The sequence below is a fragment of the Eumetopias jubatus genome, unplaced genomic scaffold, assembly GCF_037043125.1.
Source record: "Eumetopias jubatus isolate StellerSeaLion01/CBP00866 unplaced genomic scaffold, mEumJub1_p1.0 scaffold_9, whole genome shotgun sequence".
Lineage (NCBI taxonomy): Eukaryota > Metazoa > Chordata > Mammalia > Carnivora > Otariidae > Eumetopias > Eumetopias jubatus.
This window is the reverse complement of record NW_028274815.1, coordinates 126,446,988-126,469,893: the sequence shown is the minus strand read 5'-3', so window position 1 is coordinate 126,469,893 and position 22,906 is coordinate 126,446,988. Positions and strand designations below refer to the sequence as shown.

Genomic DNA, 22,906 nt, shown 5'->3' with positions numbered 1-22,906 from the left:
TCCGCGCGGGGACCATGGCGCACACCGGCCTCGGGAGCCGCGGAGGCCCCGCCTGGTGATCCGGCCGCGGCGGCAGCGAGGGGGGCGCGGGCGGGGACCCCCGGGGGGCCGTCCATGCCCCGGGTGCGGCCGCGCCCCCTCCCCCTGCAGCCGGGCGCCCCCGCCGCTGGGCGGCGCGCAGGGCCGCGGGCCTGTCCGGGTGCCCCGTCGGGGGGGGGGCGGGGGGTGGGGGGCGGCGCCCCGGCGGCCGCGCTGAGGCCAACCATGTGATGCCGCGCCGCTCCGTCGTGCCACCGAGCGGCGACGCCCCGGTGCCTCCCGTCCAGGCTCCTGGGTCCAGGCTCCTGGGCCCCGGCCCGGCGCAGGCCAAGCATGAGGCCGCGGCCCGACGGTCAGGGGCTCCGGGCGGGAGTCGCTCTGTCGCCCGCGCTGCTGCTGTTGCTGCTGCTGCTGCCGCCGCCGCCGCCGCTGCCGGGACGTCTGTGGGCGGCGGGCACCCCCGCGCCGGCGGCGCCCGGGGCTCGGCAGGACAGCGCGCCGGGCGCGGGCCGCGTGAAGCGCGGCTGGGTGTGGAACCAGTTCTTCGTGGTGGAGGAGTACACGGGCACCGAGCCCCTGTACGTGGGCAAGGTAAAGTGGGCCCCCACACCCGCTGCCCCGCGCCCAGGACCCCGGAGACACCCACCTGGAGACGCTAGGGACCCGCCCCCCCCACTCCCCAAGTCCCGGTCCCTGGTGCCTCCTCCCCAGCCCGCGCTTGGCCGGGCGCAGACAGCAGGGTGGCGCGCTCCGTGGGCCACCCCTGCCCCACGGCCTCCTCCAGTCCCCCTCCCCTGTGCATCTCAGAGCAGAGAGAGCTAGTAGGTAAACCCAGGCCATCTTTTAGCTGGATGCATCTAGAATGTAGAAACAAGTTTGCAAATCTGATCGTGTCACACACATACTGTCCCCACTCTGCTTAAAATTCTTCAATAGCTTCCCATGCGCTTGAGGTCAAGTCCAAATTTCACTGGGTTGCCTACAAAGATCTGGCTCCCCTGTAGCCTTACCACCTGCCACATTCCTCTTGAGTTTCAGGCCCAGGGCTCTTCTGATGGTTCTCACAGTGCCCTGCTCCTGCCACCACCCCTTCCCTTAGCCTGGGTTATTTCCTCCCCCTGAACAGGTCAGTCCTGCTCCTTCTGCTGTTTACTTTATACTGACACTCAGGTCTCCACTCAAATGCCACATGTCCTGAGAAGCTGGCCTGACCGCACCAGGCTTAGACAGATTCCCCCTGAATATGGCCATTCGTCTCTGTCACGTGCCCTCCAACGTCCCCACAGCTTTCCTTCACAACACTTAATTATGCATGTATTTGTTTGATTATGCAATTAATGTATATATTTCCTATCAGACCATGTTTGTTTTGCTCACTGTTATATCCAGCACCTAGTACACACGTTGTTCATAAACTGTTCATATTGAATGAATGAATGAATGAATGAATGAATGAAAGCTACTTTCTCAAACTGAGTAAATGCTGGTTAATGTGGCTAAGGATCTGTGCCTTAGGGGTATATGAAGCTGGGAAGGACTTTTGTTCAGCCATTCAATTCCTAGCCCCTCATGGGTGTGATGCTGGAGAGGCAGAGGCAAGTAAGATCCAGCCTCTGCCATTTGGGGCCCCCCCCAGAGTATCCGAGATGCTCTGGTACATGAAAAGCTTCACAGGTCAGCACCTAGCAGTGAGTATGCATTCAGTAAATGGTATCTGTTGGCTGGCTTGGGGAGGAGAACACACCTGAGCAGGGTTTTGATGTATGAGTAGGAGTTCATCGGGCTGATGAGAAAGAAGGCATACATAGCCTGTGCAAAGACTTGGAGGTCTGAGGGAGCCTGGCTTAGTCAGAGACTTGTCAGCAGTTGAAGTATTGAGGCAGAGGGTGCTGGTAGGGCACAGTTCTCTGGTTTCTGCCAGTCAGCTTTCTGGGAAGTTTTGGTCAGCAGAGTCGGGGGAGGGGACCAACCCTGGAATTTCCCATGTGCTTAATGGGTCTGAGAATTGGGAGGCTGATCAACCTGCTCAGGTCAGAGGCTCAGGAATCAGGGAGGGGAGGAAGGCCTTGATGTAAATCTCCCCGTTTGTCTTGCAGGAAATCTAGATTTTCTCTGGTCTAGACGTAGTAATCCCTGGTCCTTGGCTAATTTCCCCTCTATCCATGTCCTTGCTCAAGGTCACCCGGCAAACTAGTGCTAGAGCCTAGGGCTCCTGACTCCCAGCCAGGGTAGTGAGATGGTGGGGCTGGCAGGATGGGGTGAGGGGTTGGGAAAGGAGGGACCAGTTCCAGCTAGGCTGTAGCTGATGGTGAGGTGACTAAGAATGCAGGCTTGAGGGCCAGAAGCACCTGAACTTCAGTCCTGCCTCTGCTAACCCACAAACCGTATTACCTTGAACAAGTTACATCACCTCCCTGAACTTGTCTCTTCGTCTGTAATAGGGAGGCTAAGAGAGCCCTCTTCTTAGGGTTGCTGAAAGGATTAAGGAGGTAAACAGCAGATACGGTGTTCAGCCTGCAGCCTAGTTGGTTGTTCATCGTTGTTTTCTCATTATTCTCCTATGAAGCACTTAATCCTTAAACGGCAAGGTAGAAATCATCGTTCCCTTTTGTATCGAGGAAACCAGGGACTGAGAGAGGGCAAAGTCCTAGAGGGGGCGAGCGACTTGACCAGGACTTGAACCTGCGTGTGTCGGAGGCCAGTCCTGGCCTGATTCTCCCATCCTCTCTGAGACATCCGGGCTTGGGAGGTGGACTTGGGTCCAGGAAACCCCCAGAGAGGCAGGGAAGGACTCGCACATCTGCCTAAATGTCAGCTTGGTGCTGTCAGTTACCTGAGCTCTGTTGTCTGCCCAGCAGCTGGGGCTCCAAGGCCTCCCCAGCCACCCAAGTCCTGAAACCTTGAGAGAACCCACTGCTGATCCAGCACCTTGCACTGCATCCTGCTAGCCATTAGCATCTCAACAGCATGGGGGAATCCCACCCCTGTCTCCAGGAACCAGAGTCTGTGGCCTTAGAAAATCCCTTCATTATAAGGCCGGGAAACTGAGGCCGGAGGCAGAGAACATCAGACCAAGGTCACTCAGCAACACGGTGACAGAGCCAACCCTAGAGACCAGATTTCTGGACACCAGCTTGGGGCCCAGTGCAGTGTGACTGCCCTTGACCATGAGCCAAGCATTGTACCCGGTATTTCTTCTCCTTGGGGCAACCTCTCCTAACATCCTGACAGCTGACACGACCATGTTATTCCTCCTGCCATCATCTTCACCCAGAACCCCCTCTCTTATTCCCAGAGCCCACCTCTGTGCGGGGAAGAAAGAGAAGTTTCCATCTCTTTGCAAACATTTACCCAGAGCACACTTCCTGTGTTGTGGTATGTAGTATGTGGTTCAAGGGGACAGCTGGAGCCAGGCTTCCCGGGGCTCAAATCCCAACTCTGCCCCTTATTATCTCTCTGATCTTGGGCACATTACTTAACCTCTCTGAACCTCAGGTTCCTTATCTGTTGAGTGAGGCCGTTACTACCCCCACCTCCAAGGGTTGCGGTGAGGAATCACTGAGTTAGCATATGTCAAGAGCCTGGAAGAGCAAGCGCCTGGCACCTGGTGTGTGCTGGGTGTTAGCTTTTATCATTATAGGTCTCGTCTGGTATTCCCACCAGCTTGATCATCCCAGCTACACAGACACTCCCAACCCCTGCCCAAACCCTGAAAGCCTTCTCAGCAACCCATGTCCTGGTTTCTCACCCCCAAGTGGTGGGGGGCAGGGGAGAGGGAGGTGGTCACTTAGCCCACACCTCACTCAATATTCAATAGCAATATGAGGAATATGAGCTTGGACTTTTAAAAACCACCCGTCCCCTTGCCAACCGAGCCCCACCTTTGTGCAGGCGATTGTATGTGCACACATGCATGCATGCATACACTCTCTCTCTCTCTCTCTCTCTCTCTCTCATACCACGCTCTCTCGCTCTTTGGGGGAGAGAGGACTTCACGGTTTCAGTGAATTCACTGCTTCCCGGTCCCCCGCCCCAGGGAGCCGCTTGGAGCATCCGTCCTTGTTGAATTCCAAAGGTAGCTTAGCAACAGCACCATCCGCCGAGTGAACCCCGGGCGCCCAACGGTAACCTATTTTACAAGCGCCTTCTCCATCACTCACCGCCAGGCTCCTGTCGGCACCCGCAGGAACCGCTGCGGCCCCTGGTTGTCGCCTCAACCTCAGGACCCGAGGCTCCCTCCCTGGTCCTGCTCCCTGGGCAGCCTGGCCCGCCTCTTCCCCTCACCTGCCCCCAACCCCCACCCTCAAAGCAACCTCCCAGATTTCCATACAATCTGGGTACTTTGACTAATCCCTTTTCTGAACTGTAATTTCCCCCAAGGCTTCAGCTGGATGTGGATTTTGTAGGATTTTAAAATTTTTTTAAAAGGATGGAATTATGGGGTCAGCACTTATGACCAACTCCTGTGGGCCGTGAGATCTATTTTCGATATACAGCAGGATTAAAGTGGGGAGGAGAGCAGATTTAATTAAGTTGCTAATATTTAAAGAAAATTGATGAACTCCTGGTTTACAAGAAGCACAGGCGTGAACAGACCCCTCATTCCGGGGGAAGCTTTTTATTTGATTTGCTTTCCGTTTAAATCCTGGACTCGTTTTATTTGCGTAGCTGCGCTGTCCGTTTAATTGTCTTTAATAAGGAAAACGTACCCCTGCTCGCATTTAATTTTGATTTAATTAGGAGGAAGTAATTAATGGCCTCGTAAATCCCATTTTTCAGTTCCCCCCGGGATGAGAAGCCATCACTCTTGTGTTTTTCACGTTGTTTATGATACAGGGCTGGGACCTGAGGAGGGGTAATCTCTTCTGGGGCTGTCCACACTTGATGGCAATGGATAGAACCCAGGATGTGGAATCAGGCTTCAGGATTGTCCCTTGATGGCTGTGTGACTTTAGAGAAGATGTAGGCCCTCTCTGATCCTCCGCTTGCCAACCTGTGCAGCAGGGAGGGAATAACCTCTGATTCGCAAATTCCTAATGGGACATCAATGAGGTTCCAGTAAAGGGTCTAGAAGAGTGTCTAGTGACTCTTCTCTCTAGTCTAGCTCATGTGTACCTGGGATTTAACAGTGACTGGATCCTCCAGCAATCCCAGAAGGCAGGTGGGGAATTTTAGTGACTGTTGTATATTTCATTCTTCATTTATTTGATATGTTTGGTGCCATGCCTTGTGCTGGGTGCTGGGTAGAAGGAAACAAACAGCCATATGCTTGGTCCTCAAGGAGCTCACATCTCACACTTGCACATGTATATACTCTCACACACACACACTCTTTCTCACTTCCCCCGTATTTTCTCTGCAGGCCTACTCAGGACACCTATGTGTGCCAGGCATGGGGAGTTCAGACAGGCATGAATCAAAGTTAGTACACCCCCTGAGGCCCAGGACAGCTGGGGAGACAGATGTGCAACACTGAGGTGTTACAGGGGAGTGTGGAGCAGAAGGGAGTGTGCGTGGGGCAGGACGAAGGCTCTTCAACCACAGGACATGGGGGTGGGGGAGTCCCTAAGAGGACTGCCTGAAGGAGGAGACAAGCCCAGTTTAAAAGACAAGAAGGTACTAGACAATGCCCTTGTCTCTCCAATGGGTCAGGATTTCAGCCTACGGTCTTGTGTCAGGAGATGGGGGATGAAGTGGGTGGCCTTCAGACCCTCCTGAGCCCAGGGTGGGAAAAGGAGAGGGCAGTGATCTGCACTGAGCACCTACTTCCTGCCAGGAGCTTCCACACTTTATCTTATGAATCGTCAGAAGGCGTGGGAGCCATATTGTATCCTTTACAAATGAGAAGACTGAGGCTCAGAGAAGGGTAGCCTCTGGCTCAGGGCCATGGCACAGGCCAGTGGAAAGCCTAAGCTGGCACCCAGCTGTTCCTGATCCCGAAGCCCATCGTCTCTCCTGATTTGTGATTTGCAGTCCTTTTCCAAATGATGAAGTAGAGGCCCAGGTAGAAGAGGCCGCCTGGGACTGGCCGGCACAAGGCAAAAGGTGTGTCCAAGCCTCTCCCCCAGCCAGACTGACAGACTGCAGAGGCTGCAGAGGGACAAATTGCACTTTGGAGTCAAACAGACTTAGGCCTAGCTCAGTGTCCTCACCTGGAAAAGGGCGATACATCCACGTGTGCTCCGACTTTCAATTAGATTTCCGCAGAGGCCCACAACACACCTGGCACGTGGTAGGCGCTCCATAAACAAGAGCGCTGGCCTCCAGCCCCTACTCACTGCTGAGTGTCTTGGGAAATGTCCTTCTAGGGGTAGAAACACAGGCAACCCCTCTTCATTCCAGAGCTAGGACCCACGCGGGCAGGGCAGGCAGCCCCCGCTCCGCCCAGCCCCCCAGCTCGCAGCTCTTAGATCCCGCCCCCACCTCCATTCCCACTCCACCCCCCACACCCCCACCCTGGCGTTCAACTCTGTCTGACTCTGCAGTCCCCAGAGAGTGGCCACTGGGCCACCGCATGAGCACTATGTCATCCTTCACGGAAGAAGAACGTTGGTGACATCACCGCTGTCTTCCACTCCCTCCTCCCCGCTCCTCACTCGCGAGTGATCCCAGTCCCGGGTCTGAGTTCACATGTAAGGTCTGCAGGGACGTGATAGAGACCCAGGGGGACAGAAAGGGAAGGCAACAATGGCTTACCGAGTGTTCAGGCCATTACAAACATGCTCTCATTGAATCCTCACCATACCTGTGCCGGGGAGGGCTTGATCTGATTTCTCAGGTGGGAAAACAGAGAGGAAAAATGAACAAGCCCATGATCACAACGTTAGTGAGTGATGGGATCAGGAGATTGGCTTCCCGAACTCAGCTGTGTGACGCAGCAGGTGACCTCCCCTCTCTGCATTTCCATTTTCTCATCTGGGAAATGGGAAGAATAATGTTTCATAGGGCAGAGATGAAAACTGATAAGATTATCACTGTTAAGCGTCCCTCCACGTGGTGTCTATCCCACCATGGCTTGGCGGTGTTTGCTGACCGTGTAAGCAGACGCCAGGTCTGATTGGAAAGTGGGTGGAGGCACTGGAAGAGGGAGCAAGTTCACCCTCTCCTCTCCCCACGCCCCCTGGGCCAAGGTGGAGGGAAAGCATAAACAGCAAACAGGAGAGACAGGTCTCCTCATCCGCAGCATTGCCAATGATTCAGGGCTGACGTCCTGAGATAATTTTATTAGGGGCATTAAACTGAGTTATGAGGTTTTTACAATCCAGCCACTTATGAGAAATCTATTAACAGTAACTGGACAGGAAGAAGTCTTCTCAGTGGAGCCCAGAACGGGCATTAATTGGGGCAATCTATAACAGGACGGGGACCCGGGAAGGTTCCACCAGACGCCTCCATTTACTCCCCGCAATTTCTGCTGAGAATCAGCAGACTCGCCAAAAAGAGAGAGATGCCCATTAATCGGCTAATGAAATATGAAAATGTTTATGGGCCATTCAATCTTCCAAATGGCACTTCTATAATCCACCTTTCAGACACAGAGTTCCACCAGCAGAATTTATACCCAGCCTCCTCCTGCGTGGCAAGGGGTGGGTGGGCTTTCATCCCCCTTCGTGACGACTTCATTGGCACCTGTTGTCCTGCTGAGTGGGCTGGGGTATGTGGCATCCTGGCCTGAAAGGGGCCTTAGGGATTCTGTCACTCACACTCCATCTCTACGGAAGCTTAGAGCGGAGCAGGGACCCACCCAAGGTCACCAGCTTCATTGGACGCTTTTCCCTCTGCTTAGAGCCGCCTCAGAAATTTGGGCATCAGAGGATCAGGACCTAGATGTTTCTGTTTGGGAGAACAGTCTTGCTACTGCTTTCTCACCTAAGAGATCTCAGTTCAGTGAAAACAGCCAGGGATTTGGAGCCTGTTGGTGGCTGGATAAAATCCCAGTTATATATAGCTAACATTTAGTAAATAACATAATAGTAACAATAGCTACCATTTATTGGACACTTACTATGTCTCAGGCAGGGCTGATTTTCAACTAGTACATACCAGTGTCATTGTGCCAGTTGTTAAGATAGTGAAAAGGCTTCCCCTCCTGCCGTGGTAAATCGTCTTTCTCCTCTCCCTCACCCCAGTTCCCTCAGTTCCTCCGACCTCTCTCCGTGATCCAGCAGCCGGAGGGTCCTGCCTGGCCTGGCCAGGGTCCTGCTGCGGTATGCCTCTGTGGCAATGCCCCTGCTGGGCTGGCTGGTAGATTGCACGTGTCCCGTGTGCCAGGCAGGTGCTAGTGCCCTCTGTAGACTTTCAACTGTAGATAAGTCCGTGAATGGCTTAGCACAGCGCCTGGCATGGAGCGGGTGCTCCTTCAATGTGCCTTTCCTCCCTGTTCCCTTCACTCCCTGTCCCCACCAAGCTCAGAGTCTGGGGGCTGGGGTTGGACCCATAATTCAGAGTAGGGTCAGAGACAGCCATTTGGAAGCTTGATAGAAATGCAAACTCCAAGGCCCTGCCCCGGACCCACTGACTTTCCTCCCTGCCTCCCCAGATCCACTCGGACTCCGACGAGGGTGACGGGGCCATCAAGTACACCATCTCAGGCGAGGGTGCCGGGACCATCTTCCTGATCGATGAGCTGACGGGAGACATCCATGCCATGGAGCGCCTGGACCGGGAGCAGAAAACTTTCTACACACTGCGGGCTCAGGCTCGGGATCGTGCCACCAACCGCCTGCTAGAGCCCGAATCGGAGTTCATCATCAAGGTGCAGGACATCAACGACAGCGAGCCCCGTTTCCTGCATGGCCCCTACATTGGAAGTGTGGCCGAACTCTCACCCACAGGTGGGCGGCGGGCTGGGGTGAGGGGAGCCGCCGGGTCCTGAGTGAGAGCCTGCAGTGGGGACTGGCTGATAATCTGGGGAGAGGCCAGAGAGACAGGAGGGGCTGCCCCAGGCAGGGGGTACAGGCATGAGCCCAGGTGCCCACACGGGCTCAGGCATAGTGATGACACAGTCACGGCTGCACACATGACCTCAGACACATACATGGACACCATCCCCACGTGGACATGGACCTCCGGTGGCCATAGCAACACCCTTGGACATGGTCATCCCCACAGGCCCAGCCCCACACAGGCGCAGGCACAACTGAACACGGGCACGCCTACACCTGGAAAGAACCAGAGTGGATCACAGCTGGAACGAGGCCCAAGCACACAACCAGACATGGCCTCACACCCAACAGAGCCTCATACGACGCCCCTCGGGAAACAGCCCCGCACACAGATGGAGCTTATGGACAGACACGGCCACCTACGTAGCCACAGCCCAAAGCCACCAACAGACGTGACCTGCCCGGGGCCAGGCTTCACCAGAGTGTAGCCACAACAGGGATGAGCAGTCACAGAGGCAACAGCATCCAGGCAGCTTCATTCCCTGCCCCGGGGGGACCCCAGCACCCCAAGGCCCAGCCCCCTGGGAACACAGCTTCACAGAGACAGCTGAGCCCCAGACGCAGGTCAGCTGCATGTAGCTGGGTACGGCCGCTAGTGTGCAGGGGCACTGGGGACGCGCCGTGGTACAGGTAAACCAGGAGCCCACACACTAGAACCCCCACGTGCAAGAAGACCTCAGGCGAGGCCATACTCTGAAGCTCACCGCAACATAGCAGCGGGACACTGAAGCGAAAGGTTGGATGAATATGCCCGCTCCCACGGTGGGGCCCACTTAGCCCGGGGCTCCTGGGAGAAGCCGGAGTCATGGCCAAGGGGCACAGCCATCTTCTTCCACACGGGGTTAGCCCAGGCACCTGGTCAAGGGCTCAGGGCTGCCCCTCTCTGGGCCTTCCAGTCCAACTAGTGCATGTCAGAGACAGGGGGTGTCTGAGCTCGTGGGAGAGGGTACAGTCAGCCCCCGCGTCCCCAGATTGGACTAAATCTGGCATATTGGTGGGTAGAGAGCCGGCAGCCAGCGATGGAGAGGAGGAAGTGGACCAGAGATACGGGTGGGCACAGAAGGACAGTGGGAGGACAGGGAACAGTGAGGGCAGGGATGTGGGTGCAGGCTGGTGCACACACACGCACAGGTGCACACGGCTGCCTGGTGCGCATATGCGTTCACACATGCGTGTGCATGTACACGGCTAGTCAAACGGCACTTTAAGGCCTGTGCATGCATATGACATGCTATGTGTCTATTTGAGTGTATCCGTTTATTCATTTGACAAGTGTGTAGGAAGACCTACTATGTGCTGGGCACTGAGAACGTGGCATTGAAGAGACAGACAAGCCTCCCTCCCCAGAAGGGTACTTTCTGGCTGAGGAAGACAGGCAGTAAGCGAGTAAACAAGCAAATCGTTGGGCTGGGAAGGCTTCTCTGAGGAGGTGACATTGAAGTGGAGACCTGAAGAAAGTGAATGGTGGGCCCTGGGGGAAGAGCATTCCAGGCAGAGGGAACAGTACCTGCAAAGGCTCCAAGGAGAAGTGGAGAGGCGATCAGATTGTGCAGCCCTGGGGAGCATGGTCAGGGCTTTGCTTTTTACGCTGAGCAAGCTGGACAGTCAGCGAAGAGGCTTGTTCAGAAAAGTGACATGGTCCGACTTAGTTTTAACAGGATCCCATGCTGTTCTGTGAAGATCAGATGGTGGTGGGGTTGAGGTATGGGGCAAGGACAGAAGCAGAGGAGTATATTGTAATTACCTAGGTGGGAAATGATGGTGGCTTGGAACAAGGTGGGGCCAGGAAGGGTAGCGAGAAGAGGTCGACTTTGGGATATATTTTAAAAGTAGAGCTGAAAGCATTTGCTAATGGATGGGATGTGGGGTGTGAGAGAAAGACGATTCAGGGTTGGCTACCGAGGTGTTGACCTGGACAATTAAGTAGATGGGATTTCCATTTGCTGAGATGGGAGGAACAGCAGATCTGGGGATGGAGGGAAATCAGGAGTTTCGTTTCAGTTGTGCTAAGTTGGAAATACTTATTAGCCAAGTGGAGATCTTGCAAAAGGCACTTCAATATACAGGTTCAGTGGAGACATCATTGGAAGTTGTCAGTAGCAAAGACCCACGGACTTTCAGAGCCTAGTGATTACTTAGAAATCAGTTTTGCAAATGGGGGAAACTGAGGCTCAGAGAGGCGGTGATGTGTCCAAGGTCACACAGCAAGTCAGGGGCAGCTCAAGCCCCTGACGTCCCCCCGTCCATCAGCCCCTACTCACTGATTCAAACCCTGGCCCTGTGTCTCTTCCTCCCAAATGGACCTTTTCCACATGGAAAAGGCCAGAAAGGTGACACGAGGTGAGGCTGGAGAAGGAAGCAAGAGCCATACCCAAAGGACTTGAGGGAAGCATGGAATCTGGGAAAGGCTTAAGCAAGGGAGCCAACCAAGTGCAAAGGTCCTGAGGTGCATTTTAGAAAGCTCCCTCTACTACAGTTTGGAGAAAAGGTGGGGACAGGGGACTCCAGAGGGAGGTACCCGCCAGGTGTTCGTCCATCACTTCACTCCCACTTCAACTCTGAGAGGTGGTGGGACTGATGGTGGCATCCCCATTGAACAGATGGGAACACTGAGGCTCAGAGGGGAGAAAATGTGCCCACCGTCACATAGCAAGTCAGTGACTGAGCAAGTCAAGGCTTGGCTCCTAGACTGTTGGAGTGGCAAGAGTCCTTGCATCACACTTGGGGGAACTGAGGCCAAGAGAAGGGCAAGGATACATTCAAGGTCACCCAGATTGTAGGAGGCAGAGCCAGCCCCCAGGTTCATGAGTATCAGTCAGCCTGAGGAGCTCCTGCCCTGCCTCACCTCCCTCTCCCAGCCTACTGACTCTGACATTCAGCTCAGGAAAGAGGCATTGGATTCAACTTGGACAAGCCAAGGAACCCAGGAAGGGGGAGGGAGGAAGCAGAAATTAAATTAGTTTATTTCATTTAAGCAACTTTTTGAAGAGGAAGCAAATCTGACACCGGGGTACTTGCAGAGACTCCAGGCAGCTTTGAAAATCAGTCACAATGACTGAGCCTCCTGATCTGGGCTGAGGAGGGTGGGGCCGACAGGCGGCACCAGGGTCTGGGCAGCTTTGGAGATCAGAGGGAGCAGGGACACAGCTTGGGACATGAAAGGCAGCAGTGCTCGCAAATTAAACCACTCACAGCTTAAAAAGGAAGGGAAGTGTGCCGGGGGCCTCCGATGAGCCACGCTTCTGAGGAGGGGCACGCCAACCAAGCTGAGCCTAATGCAGCGAAGCAGGTCCTGCAGCTGACAGTTGGGAGGCCTGGCTCCCTACACAACCTTGGATGAGTCTCTGCCTCTCTCTAGGCACCAAGTTCCCTTCGAAGCATTGAAGGGGTTCATTCATGCAACAGATATTTACTGTCTACTCTGTGTCAGGCACTGTTCCAGGCATTGGGGATTCTTAGGAAGCCTATGTGCAGCGCAGAGAGACAGACAGGAAAGAAATACACAAGCCAATATGTTATAGGCCCTGTGGTGTAAGTGCTGTGAAACCAAGGGAAATTGGCATTATACTGGGGGAGTGCTATTTTAGATAGAGGAGTCAGGGAGGGCCTTTGTTTACAAAAGAGGACATTTGAACAAAGATCTGAAGGAACCAAGGAGCTATGTGAAACAGTGGTTCTCCTACTTGATTGTGCATCCACATTACTTGGAGGGCTTGCTAAAATACAGATTGATGCCCTTTCCCCCCAGGGTTTCTGATTCAGCAGGTCTGGCTATTAGAAATGTTTGCATTTTTAATAAATTCCATGGTGATGCTGCTGTTGTTGGCTCAGGGACCACACTTGGAGAATCACTAAGCTGGAGGAAGAATGTACAGGCAGAGGGAACAGCAAGTGCAAAGGTTCTGAGGCATAGTGTGTTTGTCATGTTTGAGGAATAGCAAGGGGTCAGTGTGGGTGAAGAGAGGAGTAAGTGAGGTGGGGAGTGTCCACTGAGATCGAAAGAGATACTGGAAACTGGATCATGTAGGACATGGTAACCATTGAAAGGATTTCTGTTGTACTCTGAGTGAGATACAGAGTCAATGAGTGATGTGATCCAACTTATACTTTTAAAGGCTGACTTGTTGGCCACCGTGTTGAAAATGGACTATAAGTGACAAGGTTGGAAGTAGGGAGATCAGTGAGGAGGCAGCTGCGATCATGCTGGCAAAGGTAATGCTGACGCAGACCAGTGTAGGAGGTGAGAAGGTATGGGATTCTGGATGTATGTTGAAGGTAGAGCCAACTGGGCTTGTGAGGGACTGGATATGGGGAGTGAGAGAGAGAAGGCAAGGATGATGTTGACCTGTGTGGCCTGAGCAACTGGATGGATGGAGCTGCCGAGATAGGGAATGCTCCAGGAAGAGCAAGATTACCGTGCAAAATTAAGACTCTTGGGCATGTCAAGATTGAGATGTCTACTAGAAATCCAAGTGGAGTCGTCAAGGGGAGAGTTGGGTCTCTGTCTGGAGGTCAGGAGCACGAACAGTCAGAGACACAATTTTGAAAGTCGTCAGCAGAGAGAAGGAACTTAAAGGTGAAGGCTAGATGAAACCAACAAGAGAGTGAGTTTTGAGACAAAAGAGTTAGACTAGAAAATCTCTTAATGTTGGGGGCAACAGACCCCTTCCCACCAGTATCACAACCTGACCAGTGGACAGCAAGATTTCACAGGGCTTTCATGCCCAGTTCAACTCTACCTACTTATTAATGCCAACTATGTATAAGACGATATGCTTGGCACTGTTGAGGATACAGAAATGAGAAGTTCAGTCCAACACACATCTATTAGCCACTACTTTATTCCGGGCACTGCAGGGGATGTAAAGATAAGTAATTGAATTAAATCCACAAATGTTTATTAGCACCCATTATGTACAAGGCCTCCAGTGTACTTGGCTCTGTAGGGGTTGCAAAGATGAGTCACCTAACTTAGCAAACATTTATTAGCACCTACTTTATATATAGCCCCAAGGGGATAGAAAAATGAGCAGTTGCTTCCAATTCAATAAACATGTATTGGTGCCTACTGTGTACATGGCACTTTGCTAGGTATGTGGGGGTTGCAAAGATGAGCAAGACCCTCCCCTGACCTCAAAATGGTGGCAGATCAGTTTCACCTCTAGGGCCAACTCTGGTCAATTGGTAGTGACCATAGGGTTGTGTTGAGAAGGAGTCTGAGGATCCCCATTCAAGCTCAGGAGAAAATGATGCAATCGATTAGTGATGTTTGCTGCGAGCAAAGGCAAGAGAATGGGATGGTTTGTTTGGCATAGGATTGGCATTGTTGGACCATGGGATTGGGGCTCAATGGGTTGTGGAAATGGGCAGGGGCTCTGCCAGAGTGGGGCTCCCATGTGTTCCAGTTCCTCTGTGAGCAGCATCTTTAGTAGGCGGAAAAGGGTTGTTTTGTAGTAGAGTCTGCACTTCTTGGGACATTTACTAAATAATAACTGTCAGCCAACACTGCTTTCACAGAGCTATTTCCCTTTATTCTCAACAATCCTGGGGAATAAGCAGGGCAGGTATTACTGTCCTCATTTAACCAACGAGGAAATAAATGTAAAAGAGCTAGAGTAACTTGCCTGAGTTTCCAGAGCTTGACCCAGAACCCGGAAGCAGAACCCAAGCCACTCACCTCGGCTTGTGTGGGCGAGAGCCATGCACAGGGACTTTACAGCTTGCAAAGCACTTTCACATCCCTGATCTTATTTCATCCCCTGGAGCTCTCGGGTCAGGTGTTAACATGCCCATTTCATAGCGGGAGAAACTGAGGCTCATGAACAGAAGGAGGTAAAATTGGAAGAGCACACTATCTGATTGCTGAATCCAGTGCTTGGCGGGGGACAGGGCAGGGAGGAAAGGAGGAAGGCAGGAGGCAGTGTGTTCCCCAAGGGTCTCATTTGGGGAGGGCAGCAACCAGCTGGGAGCCTCTGATTGTCCTGTCTGCAGCCAGAGAGAGTGTGCCTCAGCAGCCCTCAGGCCCAAGCCAGGAATCAATTGCTAGCCTCTGCAGAGACAACTTCTAAAGATGTTTTTAATTAAAGTCCAGGAAGATCTATATGTGCAATATCTCCTTGCTTAGCAACGGCACTGGCTCTCACCACCCAGGATTGGGGGCGGGGGGAACAGGACAAGAGATTTCTGGTGGGGAGAGGTGGCAAGGAAGAGCAGAGACCCTGGCCCTCAGGAATCATCCCCGTGGCCCAGGGAATCTGGACAGCGAAGACTGGATCCATGCCTTTCTTTGTCATCTCCATCAACAAATTATTCAACAAACACAAGCACCTTCTCTAAGCCAGGCCCATAGCAGTGGGTAAAAAGGTGAGAGAGCCACCATCCTTCCCACAAGGGTCTAGCACACAGTGGGTGCTCCATAGATGTAGGGTGACTGAATGGAACCGAATTATAAGCAAAAAATGTTTGCTTTCTGCAACAGGCAGAGGGATGCTATTGCAGATAGTTACAATGTTGCTATCCCAAACAAGGTGACCAGACTACTTACTAGAGGGTCCCATTTAAATGTGGAAAGGACAGAAGAATGTAAGGGTCTCAAATTGGGGTGGTAGGAGAATCCTCTCTCTCAGGGGGACAGATTAGATCCCACACACATTCATGGGTGAGTCCATGATTGGGATCTATGAGGAGAAAGTGAGGGGACAGTGTCCCAGAGGTCACTGGAGACTGGAGAAGCATGTTTGCAGCGTAGGGCACACTTATCCCATTGAGCCAAAATTGCTTCTTCTCTTTGTGCCCCCTCCCACTCTCTCCCACTCTCCTCTTGCTTAATATGTATCTCTGCCTGTCTCTGTTTCTATATAAGTCTACTTTCTGACTTTATCTCTGCATTTCTACCTCTTTCTGTCACATTCTGTGTTCCACTTTCTCCCTGTCTCTATGTATCTCTGCCTCTCTGATGCTCATCTCTCTGTCTCTATCCTAATTTCTTCCCTTGTATCTGGGTATCTGTTTTCCTACTTTCTCCCTGCCCATCTCTCTGAATCTCTGTCCCTCTGTCCCTTGTCTCTCTTTCTCTGACCCACTTTCTAGCCCCATCTCTTAGTGCCACCTTCTCTGTCACTTGTCTCTGGGCCTGCCTCCTACCCCTCCCTTCCCACCTCTCCCCACCCCAGCCATGTTCCTGCATCTCCTGCATATCATTAGGCTGCCCTGGCTGGGCAGCCGGAAGCTGTGGAGGCCAGCCCAGTGAGCCAGCATTATAAGTGATGATCAAAGCGGGAGTTGGGAGGGAGAGGTTTGAGAAGGGGTTTGCTTCCCGTGTAATTTGAATGTTCCCAGGGACTCGACAAGTGGTTTTTAATTTTTAATAGAAAGCATTCCACGCAGTTCTGGCAGCAGCAGGGGGTGGGACTCATTTTTTATAAATGCTTGAGAAGCCAAATGTGAGCTGAGGGTTTCCCCAGGCCCAGCAGGGCAGCAAAGGGAGGTAGGGAGGAGGCACGATGGTAATAATTACAAACATCCTCCTAACAATGACACTTGCTCACCTCGTTTGAAGACTCTGTTCTTTTGCAAAGTGCTTCATCTCTTTCATCTCATTAAAGGGCCTCCCTCCTCCAGGGAGGCCAGGAGGATGAAGTCCTATCTCCATTTTGCAGAAGGGGCACTGAGGCCCGGTCAGGTCAGTTTTCGCACAGCCGCAGAGCCCAGGAGAGGGCTGGGATGACTTCAGTCCTGTCCTGGAACTGCCCTTCCCACAGAACCACCTCCTCCCTGAGCCAACGGGGGCTCCTCCTGGGGGCTCTGGAGCCCAGGTCTGGGCAGCAGTTGGACCTCGCAGATAGCGAAGACAAGAGACAAGAAAGGAAAGAATTCTGGCTTGGGAGCCAGGCCATGGGTTCCAAGTCTGGGCCCATGACAAACCATGTCAGAGCCACCCAGATAAACCAGAGGTGAGGGGTGGGCATAACCCCTCCCTACTGATACTGGTGCCCAGGCATTTCCTACTCCAGGCCAAGGGCACAGCCCCAGAGACCTTCTGACCATGCAGAGAGACAAGAGAGGAATAAACTCCTGAGCACTGCTACATGCCCAGCTTTATCAGCCGTGTAAATCTATCCTTTCTAGTCCTCGGAGCATCCCTGGGAGCCAGAGGGGCCCCCTTTAGACTAAAGGTGAGGAAAGAGGTCAAACAGGGACAAAGACTTGACCAAGGGCACAGAGTGAAGAAGCAGTGGGATCTGAACCCAAGACTTTCTGTTGCCAAAGCCCACCCAGTCTCATCTCCTGGCAGGAGAGTCTGACGTCTTGTACCGATTTTGCCTGGGAAGAGCCCTGCTGACTTGGTGGCACGTGTTGTCCTTGCTTCTTCCTTCCTGGTGTCGGTCTCAGTACCGGCACAGTGAGTCCAGGAGGGTGACATACTGGCTCCACACACCTGGGCTGCAATTTTTCCCGACCACTTACAAATGATAGAACCTGGGGAAAGTCACTGAGCAGAGGCTCAATGACTCAGTTTCCTCATCAGTTCAGTCAGGGGTTTGGTCAGTTCTTAGCCTGCGATGCACTTTAGAATCGCTGTGGGAGCTTTTAAAAATACCCTTGACTGTGCTCCACCCCAGGAGAGTCCTACTGAATTGGTCTGGGGTGGGGCTCAGCATCAGTTTTATTTTAAAGCTCCTAAGAGATTCTAATGTGCAGCCAGGGTAAGAAACACTGGTTTCTGTGCTCCCCGAGGACCAGCTTTTCCACATATAACATTCCACGTGGAACCCTGCTCTGAGATCCTGTTTACCCAAGAATCATTTGGGCAACGCTTCCTATGCCAGCCTGGATAGAGGCCCTTAACCCCACGTAGCTGAAGAGCTGGCTGGCAGCACCACGGACAGCGACCAGCTCACCCTAGCCAGTCGCAGCCGTGCTTCTGGAAGTCTGAGCTTGAACCAGTTGTGGCGGGGAGAACACTGAATGCAGTTCCTTACCATTCCCCTCCTTTCTCTGACTCTTCCCTCTCTTACTAGCCTGTCTCCTTCTACTCCTATTGACCCCCCTTCTCCTACTTTATAAGCCCAGGCACATGTGGGTTTTGACATCAGATTGGCCTGGGTTTGAATCCTGCCTCTCCTATTTCCTTGCCAGGTCAACTTGGCCAGGCACTGTTCTCGGTTCTGAACTCAAACTATTTGAGTTCTCACAGTGATCCTGAGAGCTTAGCAGTAATATTACCTTCATTTCACAAATGAGGAAACTGAGGCACAACGGGCTTCATTACTTCACTCAGCCTCCTTTTTTCATCTGTAAAGTGGAAATCTCAATAGAGCTTACTTCAAGCTTATTTTATAAATTCCATAAGATAACATACATAAAGGGCTTCTCGTAGGATCTAGCACAAAGTAGTTATTCAGTAAACATAATCTATCATGATCATCGAATAATGATATGTAATAATGGGTTTCATCATTATTATTAATTCACATTTTCACCCTTCACTGTGCATAGCAGTTTCCTCGTCTGTAAAATGGGAATGATGCAGGATTGTACTGTGTTGGTTCATATCAGCTTGATTTTCTGTTTTGGGAGCCACTTGATATCAATTGGTAGCTTGAAGTGGGCCATGGTGAGAGTCTCTACACCATGGAAATCAACAAACACTACAAGACAGGGCATTTCTCCCCACCCCTCTAGCCCTCAGAGCCGATACCAGCATACCACTGCATCTATATAATAGAATTGGCCTGAGGACTAAAGGAGGGAGTGGATGTGATGGTCATTATAAAAATACAAACTGCTGAATGGAGGGGGGATGACCCTGAGGTCCTGTAGCAGCCACAAGCCCGGCACCCTTTTATCTGCCCATTCTGGGGAGCTGCTGACTTGCGAAGAATGTAGGAGGGGGTCTGGAGTCTGGGGAGCCACTGGTGAATCACTGACCCTTCACCATCCCCACGTGTCGGCATTAACTGTAATGGCTGCAATAAAGAATCTGGGATTGGGGAAATGATTCCATCATCCCCGCAGGAGTCCCTGGGATGCAGCCAGGGAGAGAGAGAGAGAGAGAGAGAGAGACAGAGATCAGCCATTACCCTGGGGAGTCACTCAGCCCGATATTGTGCCTTGCCCAAGGGATGGAGGGAACAAGCAGAGTGGAGTGACAGGGAGACCCTCTCTCATAACAGTTACAACAGCCACTATTTATTGAGCACCCACCATGAGCCCGATGCTTTATGTATCTTCCCCCTTTTCAGTATGTCTGTGAGGGAGGCATGATTGTGCTATCGTATACTGGCGTGTCATGCCTCCCGAGACAAAACAACCTGCATTTATTGAGTTCTTAGCATGGGCCAGGCACTGTCCGCGGTGCTGAACATGGAAGTCTATTTGAATTCTCAAAACAATCCCAGGAGTTTGGTAGTACTATCATCTTCATTTCACAAATGAGAAAAATTGAGGCACAAGGGGGTTTGTGACATGTTCAAGGTCAAACTGCTAGTAAGTGGCAGAGTCATCATTGATTGTGATTCAGTACACTGGGCCACCATCCCCAGAGCCGCTCTGCCTGTGCTGATTCTGTCACCCAGGAGGGCTTTGACCTCAGAGAGTCCTGGGTTCAAATTCCACCACTTCCTCTCTCAGTGCTCTTGGTCAAGTCTTTCTACCTGTTTCCTCCCATGTAACTTAGAGGGGCCCACTCTGCCTCTCAGAAACACTATGAGGATTAGAGATGATGAATTTAAGTGGTTGGTGAAGTTGGACATGCAGTGGGTGCCAATAGGCATTTATTCCTTTCTCCTTTATCTGTATAATAGGAGGCACCTGGGGTTATGTCCTTGGCCCTGAGTAGGAGACCCTGGGCACCAAGCATCAAGAGGGAGGGGGCTTGCTCAAATCCCTTCCCTAGCTTCTCTGGGCAACCCCGATATGGTTGACATGGAACAGGAGCTGCCAAAGAGAGGCGCATTGCAGGGCCGGGTTAGGAGGCTCAGGCTGGGAGGGGGGACATGGAGAGGGAAATGAGAAATGCAAAAGAGTGAAAAATAAATACATGTGTCTGTCTGGAATGATTGAGGGCCCCAGGCTGGAGGCGGGAGAGGCAGGCGGCAGGCTGGGCTTAGCAGAATTGCTGCAGTAGCACTTCCAGAGCCTCACTCATTAGCCAAGCCGTGAATGGGCCTTACCCCCCAGCATGCCGCCCTCCTGGCCCAGAGTCCAACCCAGCCCCAGGAGTGCCCCACTCAGAACCTCAGCAGGTCTGGGCCCCTTCCCCTCACCAGCAGGGCACTCAAAAGAAGGCATCACCTTGAAGTGATGTCTGAGTCTCATCCCCTTGGGTCATATCCTGAGCCCCCAAGACTCCCTCTTGGGTCTTCTACCTCACCCCCTCCTTTCTGGAAAGGTTCAGAGGGACCAGAAGGCTTTGCCTGCTTCTCCATCCAACACCTCCCCCACCCTGCCCTCACCCCCATCCTGTCCAGCCTCACGTCCCAAGCCTGATTTCGTCAAATTGAACATGATGTCAAATTAGAGCCATCTCTGGGACAGGCCAAGAGAAGCTCCTAGTTTAATGAGGCAGCGTCAAAAATCAATAACTTAATTGCCGCTGTTTGATGGACTTTTATCCAATTTATACTCTCCCCAGCAGCCTACGTGCAGAGCATGTGGAGAAGTGTGTGTGTGTGTGTGTGTGTGTGTGTGTGTGTGTGCGCGCGCGTGCCTGGGGCGGGGACTGTCTGGGCACCTAGGGGGAGGGGTGAGGAGGGCACCAGGACCCACAGCCAACTATTTCCCAAAGGGAAAGCTGGATCTTGCCATCCTCCTGCCCCAGATCCAAAAGACACTGGCCTCTGAGCCCCAGTGAACTTGGTTATCCTTCTGGGCTGCCCAACTCCCATCCTGTGGAGGGTGCTGAAAGAGGGAGGGAAGAGAGGCAGAATTCCCTTGAGAAATCAGGAGAGGCTGGGGTGGGTAGAAAGACCCCTGCTTTGGGAGTCTGGTGCCTGGTTTCCAGTCCTGGCTCTAACTCTGACCATGATGACTTAACTGGTGAAGATGACCATTGCCACCACCCACTGAGACTGAGCCCCATCTGCACTGAGAATTTAAAGTGCATTCCCTTAACCTCAAGAACCAAGGACTAGGATTATCCCCCATTTGCTGAAGAGGAAACAGATTCAGAGAGGCTGCCTTCCCTTGCCAGAGTCCTACAGCTGGGAGCCACCAAAGGGAGATTTGAACTCAGATCTGACTCCATGATCACGCTTGTGCCACGGGAAGGCCCCAGATCAGGAAGCGGGTTGGGAGTCGGTGTGGGGATGGGGACTGTAAGGGGACTAGTTTCCATGATCTTTAGCTTGGATCTCCTCCCCCAGCTTCCCTGGGGTGGGGAGGACAAGCGCAGCGGCCCCAGGTGACCCCTGTCTCGCTTGGTCCCCCGGGCCCAGGCACGTCGGTGATGCAGGTGATGGCCTCGGATGCGGATGACCCCGCGTACGGCAGCAGCGCTCGGCTGGTGTACAGCGTGCTGGATGGCGAGCATCACTTCACGGTGGACCCCAAGACCGGTGAGGGGCGGGGCCAGGCCGGAGGGGGCGGGGCCAGGGCAGGACCGAGGGAGGGGCACGGAGGCGTGGGGCCAGAGGGTCGGGGGAGGTCCGCTAGCAGCCTTCTAACAGGACAGCGCTGAGGGTAGGACCGGACCAGGAGGTGTCTAGCTTGTACCAGGGTTGCAGAGAGGAAGGGGCGGCCAGGCAGAAAGAAGGAAGGGCTGAGGAACAGAAAAGGATGGGGCAGGGGTGGGGGTCCCTGCAATACTGGCAGAGAAACAAAAAGGCAGGATGCCTCCACCATGGGCGCCCTGAGGGACTTTGGAGGTCCCAACTAAGCAGCCCTCTTGTCTTTGGAGCTTAACTAAAGCAAGCGTGTCTGCAGCCCTTAGGGGTCAGCTGGTGAAGGGCACCTTTGCAGCAGTTGTGAAAGCTCTGTTCAAAGTGCAGTTATTAAGGATCTGATGGAAAGACAGGGATGGAGACCGATAAGGAAGAATGGCTTCTTGACTTCTTTTCCCTCCCCCAACGCCACCAGACACAGTCCCCAATTCACTTTCTCTGAGGTTAGAACCAGATTATGTCTCTGAGGAGCCCGGCCAGAGTGGCAGGGAGGGCAGAGCAGGAGACTGAGGCTCAGAGGAGTGAAGTGCCTCACTGAGGTTGCACAGCTGGGCGTAGCTGCCGCTGCCAAGGGCAGTGTTCTCCCCGTCCCTGCGATGGGTCGGGGCGCCAGGGAGACCTCACACCACAGAATGTTTATCAGATGCCGTCATGGGGCTCACAGCCCGGGTGGGGGCCAGGGCAACAGGCATATGCATGGGCAATCAGTATGCAAGGTTCTGGGAGGTGGAAGAAGCTGATCTCCAAAGGATAAGAAGGTGTTGGCCAGACTGGGATTCAGAGACGGGCATTCCAGGCAGAGGGCATGGTGCAGGCAAAACCAGGAGGGAAAGAACAGCCTGAGGCATGAGGGGAATTGTAAGTAACTCAGGACTGGGGAAGCAGGCAGGCTGGGAATGCGGGCTGGTTGGCAGGGGCCCGACTGGGCACAGTAGAAGCGAGGTTTAAGACCTTGGATTTTATTCTAAGGGTAATGGGGGGGTAAAGGGTAATTCTAAGGATTATTCTAAGGGTAATGGTGTGTGTGTGTGTGTGTGATGGATCTGGGTTTTGGGGTTTTGTTTTTGTGTTTGATTTTTTGGGGTGGGGGATTGAGGATTCCAGGTTATGAGCTCAGTTGTAATTGTATTATCTTACACATAATATCTTTGTCATTTTTTTCTCCTTGCAAAAGTAATACATTTTAGGAAACATTCAAACATTGAAGAAATGTTGAAAGAAAGAAAGAAAGAAAGAAAGAGAGAGAGAAAGATGCTTCCC

At 52.8% G+C, this 22,906-nt stretch overlaps 1 protein-coding gene across 1 annotated transcript in view; it reads left to right on the top strand.

Annotated features, from left to right (window-relative positions):
* Positions 1 to 372: 372 nt before the first annotated feature.
* CDH22 (cadherin 22) overlaps positions 373 to 22,906 on the top strand; it is a 66,598-nt gene continuing 44,064 nt past the window's right edge. Inside the window, exons 1-3 of the mRNA XM_028122059.2 lie at positions 373 to 630; positions 8,579 to 8,873; positions 21,422 to 21,541. Of these exons, the coding sequence (XP_027977860.1) occupies positions 373 to 630; positions 8,579 to 8,873; positions 21,422 to 21,541 (673 nt within the window). The remainder of the gene's footprint in view (positions 631 to 8,578; positions 8,874 to 21,421; positions 21,542 to 22,906) is intronic.